The sequence below is a fragment of the Cydia splendana genome, chromosome 4, assembly GCF_910591565.1.
Source record: "Cydia splendana chromosome 4, ilCydSple1.2, whole genome shotgun sequence".
NCBI lineage: Eukaryota > Metazoa > Arthropoda > Insecta > Lepidoptera > Tortricidae > Cydia > Cydia splendana.
Genome location: NC_085963.1, coordinates 23888636 through 23904415, shown reverse-complemented (window position 1 = coordinate 23904415; position 15780 = coordinate 23888636). Strand labels below are relative to the sequence as shown.

The following is a 15780-nucleotide window of genomic DNA, read 5'->3' as shown; positions in this document are numbered from 1 at the left end:
CGTCTACACATTGGCCCATAATGGGCGAGTACAGGTATGCACGATAGTGTTGAGACCATAATCGTCTACAATCCTCTGCGAGTAGCCATCGTCGATTGTACTTGTGAATAAACGTGATTTTTTTTTACTTTATTAGGAACACTAAACAGATATGGCACAATATCATGGGTAATACAATTGTACGTTATGGCTTAAATCTGGCATGAAACAAGTGTACACAGCATGTTTTACAATTAAGCGGAAATTATATTACAAACTAATTAACACCAGGGATGTAACGGATGTGGTTTTATCGGAACCGAAAACGGAAACAGGTGTTTTCAGTTTAGTTTATCGGAATCGGAACCAAAAACGGAACCGGAACCAAAATTGAACCTGAGTGATAGGTAGATGGACGAGATGTTATAGTCCGTAGTGTTCACGACAAAAAAGTGCGATTTACGGGGAGTGATGATGATGGAACTTCCTTTTGCACAGTTACTCCTTTTGACTCACAGATTAATTTAGGAAGGGGAGCCAATCGAATTTTTGGTGCTAAATTGACTTAAGGGGTAGGGGGGGAGAGGGGGCATAGTGAGTCCTTAGAACCGTTAGACCATTTTAGGAACGGGAGCCACCTTGATTTCTGGAGCGGTGTGGAAGAAAGGGTGAGGAGTGATTTGTCCCATACGATCATATAGTACATTATTGTCGAGGCTCGGAAGTAGCTACTTGCAGGCTGAGGATTCGTTTTAAACGGACGACCTTGGGAGTCCGTTTAATTGAATCCGAAGCCAGCAAGTAGCCTTCCAGCCGAGTCATATATAGTGCTTTTCTCAAAAATGGTGCAACAAATATAAATATCATAGAAATATTTTACAAAAGCAACTTTCTTACGTATATATTTTCACAGAAAAAAGTAGAAACAATTGAAAAAATTAGCTTTGCCGCCTTTTTATTTTTTTAATAAAAAAATAGAAGTGTATTTTTCTGCCGAAAATACGCCAACCTATTTGAGACAGCTAAATAGTCGCGGTACTAATCATCTGTTTGGCTGTTTAATGGGCCTGTGCCTTCATTTGATATGGCCATTTTAACTTTTAAAAAGTTTGGAACTCGACAAATAATGGAATTTGTATGCAACATTGCAGTCCCAAAATCGAGACTGCAATGTTTTTAACTTTTTAATTTTTGACTGACCATAAACTACGCGCTTCGCAACCTATTTTTTAAACGGCAAAGTCGACTTTGCCGTCCATTTTTGAGAAAAATTTATTTATTTACCTGTTTACGGGTAGCTCGGGTACGAGCAAGCAAAACATTCCAAAATTGGACCACGACCGTAGCGAGTGGTCGAAAAATGGAATCTTGAGAGTTGCGAGGGTTTCATTTCAAGGCACGAGGGCTATACAAATTTTGCCACCGAGTAAAACACAAAAATTTTCACCACATCAACGCAAGGAAAATACCAAATGTAAAACATTTAACAAGATGAAACCAAATCAAATCCAAATGAACGCTATGAAATATTTATCATCCCAAAAGCATCATATGACTTTGCCTCACATGTGGATAAAATGCAACTATCTTATCAGTTTTTGAAGTACAAACAAAGTAAGCCTTTCCGAACTGGTGTGGTGAAAACTGGGCGAAAATATATTTTTGGAACGTTCGCTTGTAGAGATGTTTGTGAACTCGACTGTACATTTTCTTTTATTACAATATGGACTATTTTCTATTACACACAATTATTGACTGAACACGACTAATTTGCATGTCTGAATCATGATTGGATGACCGTCAGTGCGCAAACAACACTGATTGGCCAGAATGTCTTGGAGAGGTCACGTTTTGTTATCAACACAGCGAGAACATTCCCACACGCGACTCGAAACTCGTGGACTATTTAGTATTTGAACTGCTAAATTTATATGTATCTCTTTTTAACTCGAGCAGAAGCTGTATGCGCGCGAATGTTTTGTCTCCTTTTCGCGTCGAATGAAGGCCCCAGAACGTTCTAGACGTTTTAATGTATATAACTTGGCGCGACGGCGGCGCTACGTTTCATTCATTTGTGAATTTGAACGTGTGAACTGTGAGTTGTGAAGTGCGTGAGAAAAGTGAATATTTTACATAATTTTGTTCAAGACTGCTATTGGATTTTGTAATTAGACCGTATAATATAGGTAAGTGTCTCAGATTGTCAATTTTCATTTAGTAAACTGGAAATATTGTCGAATTTATCGCATGCCAAAAAAAACTTCTAGCAATAATTTACATTGCGCGAATCATCGGTGTACGTACCCAAAAAAGGTGTCAGTCGTGCGGAGGCTAATAGTTACCGTTTTGTTGCAGGTGTAAGCATTCAGACATGGGGAAGGATTACTATAAAATTCTGGGAATATCGAAGGGAGCGAGCGATGACGAGATAAAGAAAGCGTACCGTAAGCTAGCGCTCAAGTACCATCCGGACAAGAACAAGAACGCCGGGGCCGAGGAGCGGTTCAAGGAGGTCGCGGAGGCCTACGAGGTGCTCTCAGACAAGAAGAAGAGAGAGATCTATGACGCCCATGGCGAGGAGGGTCTCAAGGGCGGAATGGGAGCACAGAACGGGCCAGGTGGCGGCCAGTCCTTCTCGTACACGTTCCACGGCGACCCGAAGGCCACGTTCGCCCAGTTCTTCGGCTCGGCGAGCCCCTTCCAAGCGTTCTTCGATCTGAACGGCGGCGGCGGCGGCGGCAATTTCTTCGAGCGCGACATGATGGACGTCGACATGGACCCGTTCGCGAACATGGGCATGGGCGGGCAGCGCCCCGGTGGGCCCGGCGGCGCCTTCCGCAGCCACAGCTTCAACTTCCACGGCTCTCCGAGCCGGAAGGAGAAAACTCAAGATCCGCCCATCGAGCACGACCTGTACGTTTCCTTGGAAGACATCGCCCGCGGTTGCGTGAAGAAGATGAAGATTTCCCGCCGCGTCATCCAGCCAGATGGCACGTCAAAGAAGGAAGATAAAGTGTTGACCATCCATGTTAAACCTGGCTGGAAGGCCGGCACCAAGATCACCTTCCAGAAGGAGGGTGACCAAGGCAGGAACAAGATCCCTGCAGACATTGTGTTCATCATCAGAGACAAGCCCAACCCTCTGTTCAAGCGAGAAGGCAGTGACATCAGACATACAGCCAAGATCTCACTCAAACAGGTCAGTAAACTATTTTGTTGTCTATGACATTCTTATTTACATCTAATTTGAATCTTTCATTTGTTGATTTAATGAGTCACATTCAAATTCAAACAATTTAAGATCATCATTCACTAGTTGACTTCCATTGTTTTGAAAATATAACTTCATGAATAGGTGTCATCATCTGTTATTGTTCAATAGACTAACCTTTCTTTTTCCTTTGTTACAGGCTCTGTGCGGCACGATCATTGAAGTTCCAACCATGAGCGGAGAGAAGCTAACAGTCAACCTGCAGGGCGAGGTTGTCAAACCCCACACAGTGAAGAGGTTCCCCAACTACGGCCTACCATTCCCCAAGGAGCCTACACGGAAAGGAGATCTATTGGTGGCGTTCGACATCAAATTCCCCGACCGGTTAAGTTCAGGAGTGAAGGAGATCTTAGCGGACACGCTTCCTAACTGAATTGACTATGAAGATTTCTAATCGGTTCAGATTTTAGTGTATCTCGTGGACAGTGAAATTGGGCAATAACTGTGCCTTAGCAGTTTCTAAGTGCCAACTTGAAAGAGTCCACTTGTGTATGCTCAAACATCGTCATAGGACATTCCTGTGAAATCTCTACTCACTAGGCAAAACAGTAATGTTTTACTTGGATCAACTGTTTTTTGTTAGTCCGAGTGGTATTTAGAAAGTGTGTGTGGACGCCCTTTGTCCGTTTTAGTACAAAGTGGCGTAGTGACTGATTTAATTTACTTGTGTTTGTATTTAATTTACTTAGGTTGTAAATATTTTGTATTGTAAATACCTGACAGTGATTGTAAGTTGTAGGTTTAGTGGTAAAGCTGCCATGATACCAGTACGTACTTTTCTATTTGTACTGAGTTTCCTTGTAATTTATATTACAATGTTTTGTTATGGATGAATGAACATTATGAAAAATGACACGACTTACCACTTAAAATTGCTGTTAAAATTGACTAATAAACGAAAAGATGATAAAAACTAATATTTTCATTTCTCAATAACCTGGAATCCATAGTAATTTTAGCATACTCAATGCCAACAGATTAAATTGGTTGTTTTGAAAATAAATTCTCTATTTTGATTACCGACCCGCTGCCAACATAACAAATGTAATGGCATGATGCGGAAATATATATTGCCGCTTTTTAGTTAGTAAAATAACTGATTTCCTTTTGAATTTCCGTAGCATATTAAATATGTTCTCTTACAATAATCATGTTGGCAGTGGCACGACCCCAATTCAAAGGCCTTGGCACTTTACGTTAATATGTACATTGTCGGTTGTGTTGTATACGTATGAAACTTGCAAAGTGTAGGTACCTATGAAATTACAGGGTGAAAGTCGTAAAGGTTCCGTCACACAGGCGCGTTTTCCGGGCGGGGCATGAGCGCGGCGTAAGCGTTTTATATGTAAAAGCGGCGCGCCCCGCTCACGCATCGCCCGCTAAACGCTCCTGTGTCACGGAGCCTTAAAAGTTTAATTTCCGCATAGAGATAAACTATCACAAATCGCTTTGCCGCTAGATTTTTCAAGGCGTAAGCCCCCATTCGCACGACAGCTTTTCAACGCGCGTTAAAAAAGCGCTTGAATCTGTCCGCACTCTAATTTCGACTTAACGTCCAAGGCTTAAAGTCGAAAATCCAACAACGCTTGATAAAAAGCGCCACCGCTGTCGTGTGAATAAATACACACGTATCCATTTGTGTCATTCAAACGCTTTTTTAACGCGCGTTGAAAAAGCTGTCGTGTGAATGGGGGCTAAGCGTTAGGTAAGCTAAATAGGCAGTTGTTTTGTGCGTCTTCCAATAATGTTTACGATACGGTCAATACGATAATAAAATAACATGATTATGTCGCCAAATAATTTGCTAACACAGAACATAAGCCGAGGCGCGCGCATCGCACTGACGTCACGCGGCAAAAATACGCACGCCCCCGCAAGGCCTACTGGAGAAATGGATGCAGACATGTTTTATATACTTTAATTAAAATATAACTGAGCGCCAAGGTTTAACTACTTTTAGAAACACAACACACTATTAAGAAACACCTATTTATAAAATAATCATAACATAATATTGACGAGACTTTAATTTGTACCATGCTACCATGTTTGTACCTAAAAGACCATTGATTGATTACACAGATAAGAGACTGGATGAGAGTCCTTGAAAGTTTATATTTAAAAAGTGTTTTTTTTTTCAGTCTTCACGTTATTTGAGCAGATATAGTAAATCTTGTCAGTAGAAAAAGGCGCGAAATTCAAATTTTCTATGAGACGATATCCCTTCGCGCCTACATTTTTCAAATTTGCCGCCTTTTTCTACTGCCAAGATCTGCTTGACCATCTTATATGTCGGCGGCCGATCGTAAGATCAGGCAGATCGTAATGTTCCTGTGTAATGTTTTGACGATAGTCACATTAAACCAATATATAGGTAGGATTAGGTTCGTTAGGTTGCTTGAGTTGCTTCATGCTTCAGATGCCCGAAGGGCAAACTGCCCAGAAATAGGAGCCCCGTATTTAAGCTGAGTGTTACAATGCAAAAAATAACTTTTTTTTCATTATTATTATATAGCTTTATTTCTCGCATATCCGTTCTATAAATTGACTGTTCTTTTGTTATGTTTTCACGATGTGTGATCCTGGAAAATGTTACTTATTGGTGCTAATTAATTCATTTGATGGTGGGCAACGCTGCAACGCCTGCAACCTCAGGTCAAGGTCGGTCGGGAGTGCTATTTCTAGGAATTTTAGGAGATAATGACTAGTAAGTAGGTATCAGTATAGTGTAACTTCACACGAGCTTATTTTAGGAAGATAGTCAATTCAATATTAATATTAAGGTAGTACACGGAGAAAAAAATATTTTACAATATTACCAGATTGTATAGTAGTTATGATTCTAGTGTAGGAAAACAGATTTCAGCCATGTTTAATAGACTCGTATTTTGGACAATATTAGAATATTCTAGTTAAAATATTCTAGTACACTAAAACTCTGATATCGTTTTGGTAACAATCTAATAGTAACAGAGTAAAATATGCATTTAGCATACAACACTTTACAATAATTGCGATGTTTACAATATTTATTAATTCTGTTCACCATCATCTAGTTTAACACACCAATAATAAAAGTGTGTATTACAAAATCTTTGTGTAAGGTCCACCTTATGTAATTCATTTATAGGTAGTACTAGATTTTCTCGTACTTGTTAGCGGATTTTTAATACCTATTACTTACTCGAAATTTCTTGATTACTATGAATATTTTTACACATAACTAGATACGTTCTCTGTTGTCTAACATACTCTTTTTAATGATAACAATAAAGAGTGGTTCCAGCAACAATAAAAATTGTTGGCATTACAATATTATTGCACACTAAACAAAATATTATTTGCCTGTAACGAAAAACTGTTCAGTCCACGATATGAGCTAACTGCGGCCCCCCGCACCCCTGCGCCGCCGCCCGCAGCGCCCAGAACATTCTGTCATTTTCACCGAAGTCCGGACAGAGTTCATTTCAAGTGTCGTCAATAATAAATGAATCAGGTTGCATTCCTATTTAGATCACCGGTTTTAGCAAATAAAAGTGTCTGTGTGTAGTGAACAAAGGCGGACGAAGCGGATAGCAGTTTAATTGAAAATTTATACATATGTTGCTAATAGTGATAAGGTTATATTGGAGTGTTCTGTTTGTGTGTTGTGTTTGCTACCAAAATTATCTCTGTGTTATATTTGCCATACGCTCACTAAAATTGCGGCCGATAATTTATGTTATGTACTACTAAAATTAAAACGAATTTTAAAAAAATGTTTGTTTTTACTTTACTCATAGTAATTATTTAGGATTGAGATTTTTCTGTTTATGTTTCAGGCCACCACACCTATACCACAAACATCATTATTGCGGACTAAGCCAATGTAGGTACTTACTGCCGAGTTAAACAGAATAATGTTAAACACCTTAGGTAAGTCTTCGTCGCAACAAAAGCATGTTAAAGCGAAGACTCACCTAAGATATGTAACCTAACTCTGTTTCACTCGACAGAATATTACAATTTCAGTCCGCAATAATGATTTACTGAACACAAATATAAAACCCGTTAAACTCTACAATATATATAGTAAACAGAACATACTGTTTATTTCATGCCACAACAATTATATTTAACACAAACATAAATCTGGTATTCTCCAATACTGCATATAGTAAACAGAAATTGTTGATTATTTCAGTCAGCTAAAAATCTGGTGAACACTAATGAAATATCTGATAAACTCTACCCTGTCCTATAATGATGGCTACAGATAGGTTTTGTATACTACACAAAATGTATTTTCTACGATACTAGGTATGTGGGTAATAGGAACTAGAAATGATGTTGTATAGGCTTGAGTCGGTCCTGAACTAAGAACTATTAAGAATGAAATCCCATCAAGGACCGAAAGGAACTAAATCTTTTTGCGCGCTCTTAATCGGTCTTTAGGTCCTTTAGTTCAGTGGGATTCGAGAGCGCTTGACTGAGTGAAACGAAAAATAGACGGAACGAAACGGTTGTCAATGTCGCTGGCACGAGTGTGAACGAGATGAAAGAACAACGTGACACTCCTAAGCCCGTAAAATATGAAGGAAAATCAAACATATTTCGACATAATTCACATTTTTAAATTATGTTAAGGTGTTTTAATGTTTAATACCGACACATCGTATCGTACAAGTTGAATCGTATTCAGTTACCAAAGATTGGAAAGAAACCAATGAAAAATCGACTCCTATTCATTCCCGGCTCTCAACGACCGAATTGAACTAAAGGAACTAAAAGACCGAACTAGTTCGTTTGACCGATTGACCGAGAGCGGAGCGCTCTCTGTAGTGACCGAGCAGGCACAAGCCTAATGTTGTAAAGAACTAGAATTTTCTGTTAATGTGTAAAAAAAGTCTAGTTGTCACATATAATACAATAAAATCAAGTTAAATTTACAATATTCTGGTAAAGAACACTAGATTTTTTTCTCCGTGTATGTAGGTAGCAATATTAGTTAGAGGAAAGATATTTCCATTTCCCATGATGCACCAGTAAATTTCCGGATAACGGATGAATGTTAACGAGAAACATGACTCAGAAGAGAAGGAAGTTATCTTATGGACCATACTGTACAGTCAGTAGCCAATTATTAGAAATATTATGTCAACTGGATTCTAATGAGTTTTCCCGCCACGCAATTGTATGAATACCTTATTATGTTCTAAGACTAATAAATTTGTGGTTCTAATTCAGCTACTTAATTAAAAAAAAACTATTAATTTTGCACCCTTCAAATCGAACGGCTGAAACTGGTTGAAATGAAAGTAGTCTGAAAAGCTTTAAAATTAGGACAATGTTACCAACTAATAACGCATTAATCCGCCGGAATTTGCGATATTAAAACGTGCAAAAAATTTAAATAGCAGGGGTTGTCAATAAATAACCTTCGAGATATAAAAATTAAGGGGCCCTCTGATTAACAGTCCGCCGGACGGTATCGGCCTGTCAGTTGTTCGGAACTGTCAAAATTTTGTTCTAAAGCGGGCCACAGACCATCAGTTTTAACTGTTCACTTGTTCAGTTAAAACGTACGTGTGTAGGCAAATCTTTGAACTGTGCAGTTGAAAGATTTGCCTACACACGTACGTTTTAACTGAACAGTTTGACTGAACTGTTAAAACTGATGGTCTGTGGCCCGCTTAACTGACAGGCCGATACCGTCCGGTGGACTGTTAATCAGTGGGCCCCTTTACAAACAAACTTAGAGTACCTAAATAGGCATTAGAATCACAGCAATGGCAGCGGCAGCAATATACTCGTAAGTATGTATGTTTTGTTATCTATCTATCTCTATCATCCCAATATCTGTTTGTGTGTTTTCTAATCCAATGCGTACGCATCAATGTCACTCGTTATCGTTGTAATGATAATGAATTAATGACAAACACAGTTTTAGACGCACAATCACATACCTACCTATCCAAGTACTACACAATGCACGTACGATAATCCTTCCATAAAAGAAAGATCTAGATAGGGTGAATACGACATATGGACATAATAATATTATATTCATACTCCACTGTAAACTTGATTTTATTTTTGCAAATCGATAACTTAATGCGGGCAAAACAATCCTTGTTACTCAGTGATAAGGTTAAATTTCCGTTGTCACAGCGGCATGTGTCGTTGGCACAGATAGTGCGATGAACGGAAGGTGGTAGAATGCTCGAGAGAAATCGAGCACTGCCGATGTTTCGCGAAGCCCGACTTGTCCGCTGGGCTTGGCGGCACGTTTCTGTTCGAGTTACCAGGTTGCGAGGCTATTACCATGGACATTATAATTAGCGGTTTACTGGTAAAGTGGGGATATTTTATTTCGATTGGGAGAAAGACTGATGGGGGTTTCCTCAATTTGTAATGGTATGTGATTCTTTAAAATGTAGGTATCCACTTATAGGTTTCTAAGGGTCGGCAACGCAGATGTGAGACCCCGGCCCGGAGTTGATAGCGTCTATAGACTTCGGTAATTGCTTACCGTGAAGATGGTTGTGTGCTTGTTTGCCACCAGTGACATAAAAAAATAAAAATCAAGATTTTGTTTAGTCAATATTAGTCTCCAGAGTCTCAGAGCATATAATACTATATCTATTCCTTCCTATATCTGTGATATAGTACATAATATATGTAAATAATAGAACACGTTACACAACGTACCTACTTACTATACTAAGTACCTACATACTTTAGCTCATCAAGAGGAAAATATTTGTAGAGCTAGACCAAGAAAAGTCTGCAGCTATTTTGATAGAGCCCATGCAGTGCAAGTGTTATTTTAAACGTCAAACACTCAAACTTCTATGAAATATGACTTGCACTGCGTGGGCTACATGTGGGCTACCTATCAAAATCGTGTAGGCTATTCTTGGTTTAACTCTTAACAGATCTGCGCTCTAGAAAGTAACATTTGAAATACAAAAGTAACCCTTAGCCATAAATACTTAGGATTATAACGTTATATTTATAATTTCTTACACAGTTATATACTTACTATCAAATAAACAATTTAAAATTTACCTACATTATCACAAAGTAAATATTCTAGAAATTGCGATAAACGTCACTACACTGGCAACACCGCCGACCGGGACACGTGCTCGGCCACTGTCACGTGTACAAGAAACGTGATGCCGCGCATGCGGGTCCTCATTCCCAACGGTACCGAGTTCAAAGACACCTACACTCACAAATAAATTAAAACTTTAATGTAATGTGTTAGGGCTCATTTTTGATCGTAGAATGATGTTGAAATTTGCTAGACTGATCTTTCCTAGTGCTATTCCTTTTTGCGGTCATAGATGTCGTTAACGGAGTAGAAATATGCGAATCTATCTTTTATTGCTATGACATTGGAGTGTTGCTAGTTTTCGTGTATGAGCAAAGCTAACGTTGTTTGATTGTGATAGATAATTATTGTTAATTGTAGTTTTTCAATATAGCCGGCTAAATTAGTAATGTTTTGTTATGACTGTTAATAGAAAGTTTAATTTTGAATGTTTAATGATAATTAGATATTACAAATACTTGATTGATATTGTAGGATATTGTAGATATATATTGTAGGATTTTCGGAATTAGAATGATATTTTCGCATTGACGTATAATATTTAAGGACGGGCCTTACGGGCACTAAAAATGGTACTAGTTCAGAGGTGAAACTCACGAATTCCAGCCAATCGTGCAGTCTGACGCAACTAGTTGCGACTTGCGACCAATAGCGCGCGTGATGCGAACTCATAAACCAATCGCGTTGTAGCGGTTTCACACCGCTGTACTGGCCCCTGTCATGCCTCATTATTATTGTCCGTAAAGCCAGTCCTAGACATATCTATGTCAATGTATTTTCGCTGTTGTTGCGTTGGAGTCCCCCTACATTTTCGCGGAGTTAAAGTGCAACTTTTTCATGTCATCGAGAGGCTTTGCTCATTAGGGTGGTATTCTACAACTATCATTGCGTCTCACTCTCTCATTAAAGTAAAATGTGAGACGCAATACACATTGGACAAAGAAATTGGACAGGGGAATACCACCAGGGTGACCAGGGTCTGGTCTGCCATCTTGTCTAAACCGGAAATTTAAATATGCCATTGACAGTTCCATACCAACAAAATGAGAGCTTCTGTGCTGCCCCCTACAGTTCACGCACGTTATAATTACTTTCGCTACGTAACTATAGTACTTATAGATGGTCAAGCAAATCTTGTCAGTAGAAAAAGGCGCGAAATTAAAATTTTCTATGGGACGATATCCTTTCGCGCCTACATTTTTCAAATTTGCCGCCTTTTTCTACTGACAAGATCTGCTTGACCCAGTATAGTTCTAGTGCCTTAAGGTAAGTAGGTAAGTTATGCAGCTACTTGTAAACTATTTCCAGAAGCAGAACGGTTGTAATGATTACAATTCAATTTTACAATGCAAATCCCTAGACCGACTTTACACACTTTACTTTATAACACAGGTTTTACCTAGTTTAGGGCTTCAGGACACTATTTCTACGCCGTCTAACAATAGCAATACCTACTCCTAAAAATGTAATACTCTTATACTATTATGTAATAAGCTGCATTTTTGATACCTAAATAAATCATTTTTCATTTTCATTTTCAATTCTTACTATCGGTTTAAGTAGGAAGATATATACCTATTAGTTTTTTTAGAAAAAAATATTTTCCTGGGTATTTGTCGGTACCTAAAGCAATATATAACATGTAAATAAATAACGAAAGATAAAAATTCACGTGTTGGGGTCACATCTTGATAAGATAGATCGAGCAGTGCAGAATGAACTCAATATTGTTTCATATAAAGTTTAAATTCCCTTGTAGCTGAATATAAACAATGTGTTTGTGCGTTACCCCTCACGATTCGTGCGAGGTGTTTTGATTTTTTTTAAAGAATTTCTCGAAAGTTCGCGAACGCGCAATTCAGTGTTGCCAACTGTACGGTTACCATCAGTTTGTCACGGACATAAACGCCGTCGAGAACGTAATTTACTTTCTATACAGCTCGCTCGCACTCGTATATTAGTGCAAACGGGATGGATAGAAAGTAAATTACGTTCTCGACGGCGTTTATGTCAGTGACAAACTGATGGTAACCGTACTGGAAACCGCAAACTGAGAATTGAAATAGAGTATGGCATTTAAATCAATAAAGAAAAACTCCATGACATTGTGACGGACACGTGACGCCACGTCTTATGAATCTTACCTGTCGCGAGTTTAACATTTTTTCCCCATCACAAAAAGTGCTCAGCGCCGCTAAATAAGTTTTCACTTCAAAAATTACGAAAATTTCAAATGCACAGAACCTTAAAGACATTATGAAATAATTTGCCATATTTCGACTACCTATAATAAAAAGGTCACAAGAACGTTCCATATATATTCACATATTAACAAGTTGCGATTTTTCCAAAGCTAGGCTGGCAACACCGGCGCGCCCAAACGTGTTTTTCTTCTAGAACTCTTCTATCTCTAATCGAACACGATAGAACTTGAAAAATCAACTCATTTATTATTCAGTGATAAAGATAGTAAATTAATTTAGATAGGTAGGTATATATATCATTAATTTGTCAAATAAATTAGCTAGGTAGGGTAAGTGTAGGTACCTAATACCCATAATATTATCTTACGAGGTAAATGACATCTGCGTTTCTTGCGAAATAAGGGGTGTTTTTATAATTATAATGTTGGTGGCAAAAAACATACCTCCTACCCGTTGTCACTGTGGTGTGGACGGTGTGGTCGTCGTAGCCTATGGACGCTTGCAACTCAATGGGTGTCACATGCGTATTGATGACTCTTTAAAACTAGATTATTAATATGGTACTACAGGGTGTTTATTTAGTCACCTGCAATAATTTACGGGGTGGATATGTAAATAGGTCATACTGAGCAACTTTTACTATTGGACCATTTGGACGAACCCCGAAATCGCGAAAAAATTGAGAAATAAATTTTATCTTATCTATGCTATGGTCTGTGGGCCAATATTTTTCGAGAATCGCTTGAGAAATGCGACGTATGTAATGGTAACATTCCATTTCTAACCGCAGCTGCACTACCAGTACTGAACGCGTCGCTGTCATTGTCAATTTCCATAGTAAAATGAACAGTATTGCAGCTGCAGTTGGAAATGGAATGTCACTCTAAAAGAGAACATCTGGACAGACAAACAGAGCTGCAACGGAGACCTTCTCGGACAATAAAGGCTGCCCAATTTAACCACAAGTACACACACTACATGCTTTCCAAATTCGAAGACAATTTTACCAAAAAGTCCATCCCATGGCTACACTTCATGAGTTTCTAAACTTCCCTGACATTTTACAAGTCTCATTGAAAATTCTTTTGTCCAGTCCATGACATAAGTGTTCCATATACAAATTCACCAACTTAACATTACCGTTTCTAAAATGTATCCTAGTACCTATATGTATTTGTGTAAAGTTGAATTTCGCTAGTGTTTTGAAAATGTGGTTGTAGAAGTGGTGGCAAGGCCGTCGGCTTCCCACCTTATGCCTTATAGGAGATGGCAACAGTGAGTCAGGTTGGTGTTTTGATCAATTTAGAATGATATATTTGCGAATTTCCAAATGGATATAATAAGAGAGGGATGATGAGGGAGGGTTACTTATTGTAACTAAAGGGTTTTGAAACGAAATTGACCACGAAAGGCACACCAGGCAAAACTTTTCGTTCGTATGGGGCTGTCCATAAATTACGTCATCGATTTTTGACGATTTTAGACCCCCCCCCCTATAATCATCCAAAAATCATGCTTCAAATGACCTCATTTCCTCCTACTTCCTGCTACCGTCATCCGATGTCCAGACCCCCCCCCCTAATTTGAAATGACGTAATTTATGAATAGCCCCTATGAGTATATTGTCTATAAGTGAACGGTTTACCCCTATAAAGTAAAAAAACGTGTTTTGGGGAACAACGGCTCTGAAAACAATAGTCTTTCGAAAAACCCCTTGAAAACCGTTTAAAGGGATAGCGGGCTGTTGATCATATTTCCAGAGAGGATAGTGGAAAAGAAACGTAAAAAAACTCTATCAAAATTCAAAATTAAAAGGTTTTATTTACTAAAATAGAAACGGTGTAACTATTAATCTATTAAACATGTAAGTTTTCTTTTAAGTATTTGTCAAATACTCTATCTATAGGAACATAATTTGACAGGTAAGTATACCAATTCGATTTGGTTTTAGTAAATAGGTAATATTATATTCTTAAGTAACATAAATTACAACATTTTATAATTACATATTACAGCGTACGTAATTGAAGCCTCATTAGACTACTATTTTAATATTTACTATTTATAAACTTTTAATACGAGTAGTCGGGAGAGCTGGTAATATTCTATTCTATTCTATGCTATGTGCCATTCTCAACCAAACAATTACCTTATTGTCAGTTGAAAATAAGGCGCTATTTTTCCATATTATATAGCTTCAATTAGGAATCGACCTTATCGACAACCGACAATGTGGTACATTTTGGTTGAAAACGTCACATATTTTTTATTTTTATTTTTTGCGTGATACTCAGCAAACGAGCACACGAGCAGCCTGATGGGAAGTGGTCATCGTCGCCCATGGACATAAGCAACACACATTTACATTTTATTCACATTTATTTCCTAATTGATTTTAGGTGTCTCGAGAAGTAACAGCTTTAATTAATCTCAAAGTATGATTTTAATTTTAGATACGCGCATGGCTATACAGTTATAAATGCAGCGGATGTGCAGCGGCATATGCTTCAGTTGTCCAATTCGCGGCTTCATTATTTTGCATTACTTTACATCTGATAGTAGTCGTTATTATATGGCATCAGCATTTACATATAATGACCGCACTCCCTCGCTTTGTTCTAGTTAAGTCTGTGCAAAGTTAGCTTAGATGGCATCTAACGGCTGACAATACAAATCATCAGTTTATTAAGGGGCCCAACTGATTACCAGTTCGCCGGACAATATCAGCCTGTCAGTTAAACGCAAAATTTGACAGCTCCGAACAACTGACAGGCTGATATCATCCGGCGAACTGGTAATCTGTGGGCTCCTTTACATCATGTCGTCATTTTATCGGCTTCCTCATTATAAATTGGCTTGACGCCAAGTAGCCACGCCTTTATTGTCAAACACCTAATATTACAAAGAGGCAGTAAGTACCACACTGTTACAGTGCAATGTGGAATGCGGACGAGGAAGGTCGAGTTTTTATAATAACTTCTATTTGAACATGAATTAGATGATGAAGAAATGAAGTGGGGTTTAGTGGATTAGCCCAGCAAAATCATGGACCTGGTCATCCGGTCTAGATCTGGGTCAGAAAATGACTTTTCCAATTTTTGGACAGGACTAAATGCCATGGTTATTAAAAACGGAACGTCCCAAAAATTATTCTGGCCACCTGAAAACGTCTACCCACTGTGCTACCCTGTGTCACTGTCCTGTGATTCTATAAAGTCTATATTATA

The 15780-nt window shown here is 38.4% G+C and overlaps 1 protein-coding gene across 1 annotated transcript; it reads left to right on the top strand.

Annotated features, from left to right (window-relative positions):
* Window positions 1-2007: 2007 nt before the first annotated feature.
* Window positions 2008-4148, top strand: LOC134790117 (dnaJ protein homolog 1). Its single transcript, XM_063760901.1, has 3 exons — window positions 2008-2165; window positions 2335-3178; window positions 3390-4148. Exons 2-3 carry the CDS (start codon window positions 2351-2353, stop codon window positions 3621-3623), a joined length of 1062 nt encoding a protein of 353 aa, XP_063616971.1. The 5' UTR covers window positions 2008-2165; window positions 2335-2350; the 3' UTR covers window positions 3624-4148.
* Window positions 4149-15780: the final 11632 nt, after the last annotated feature.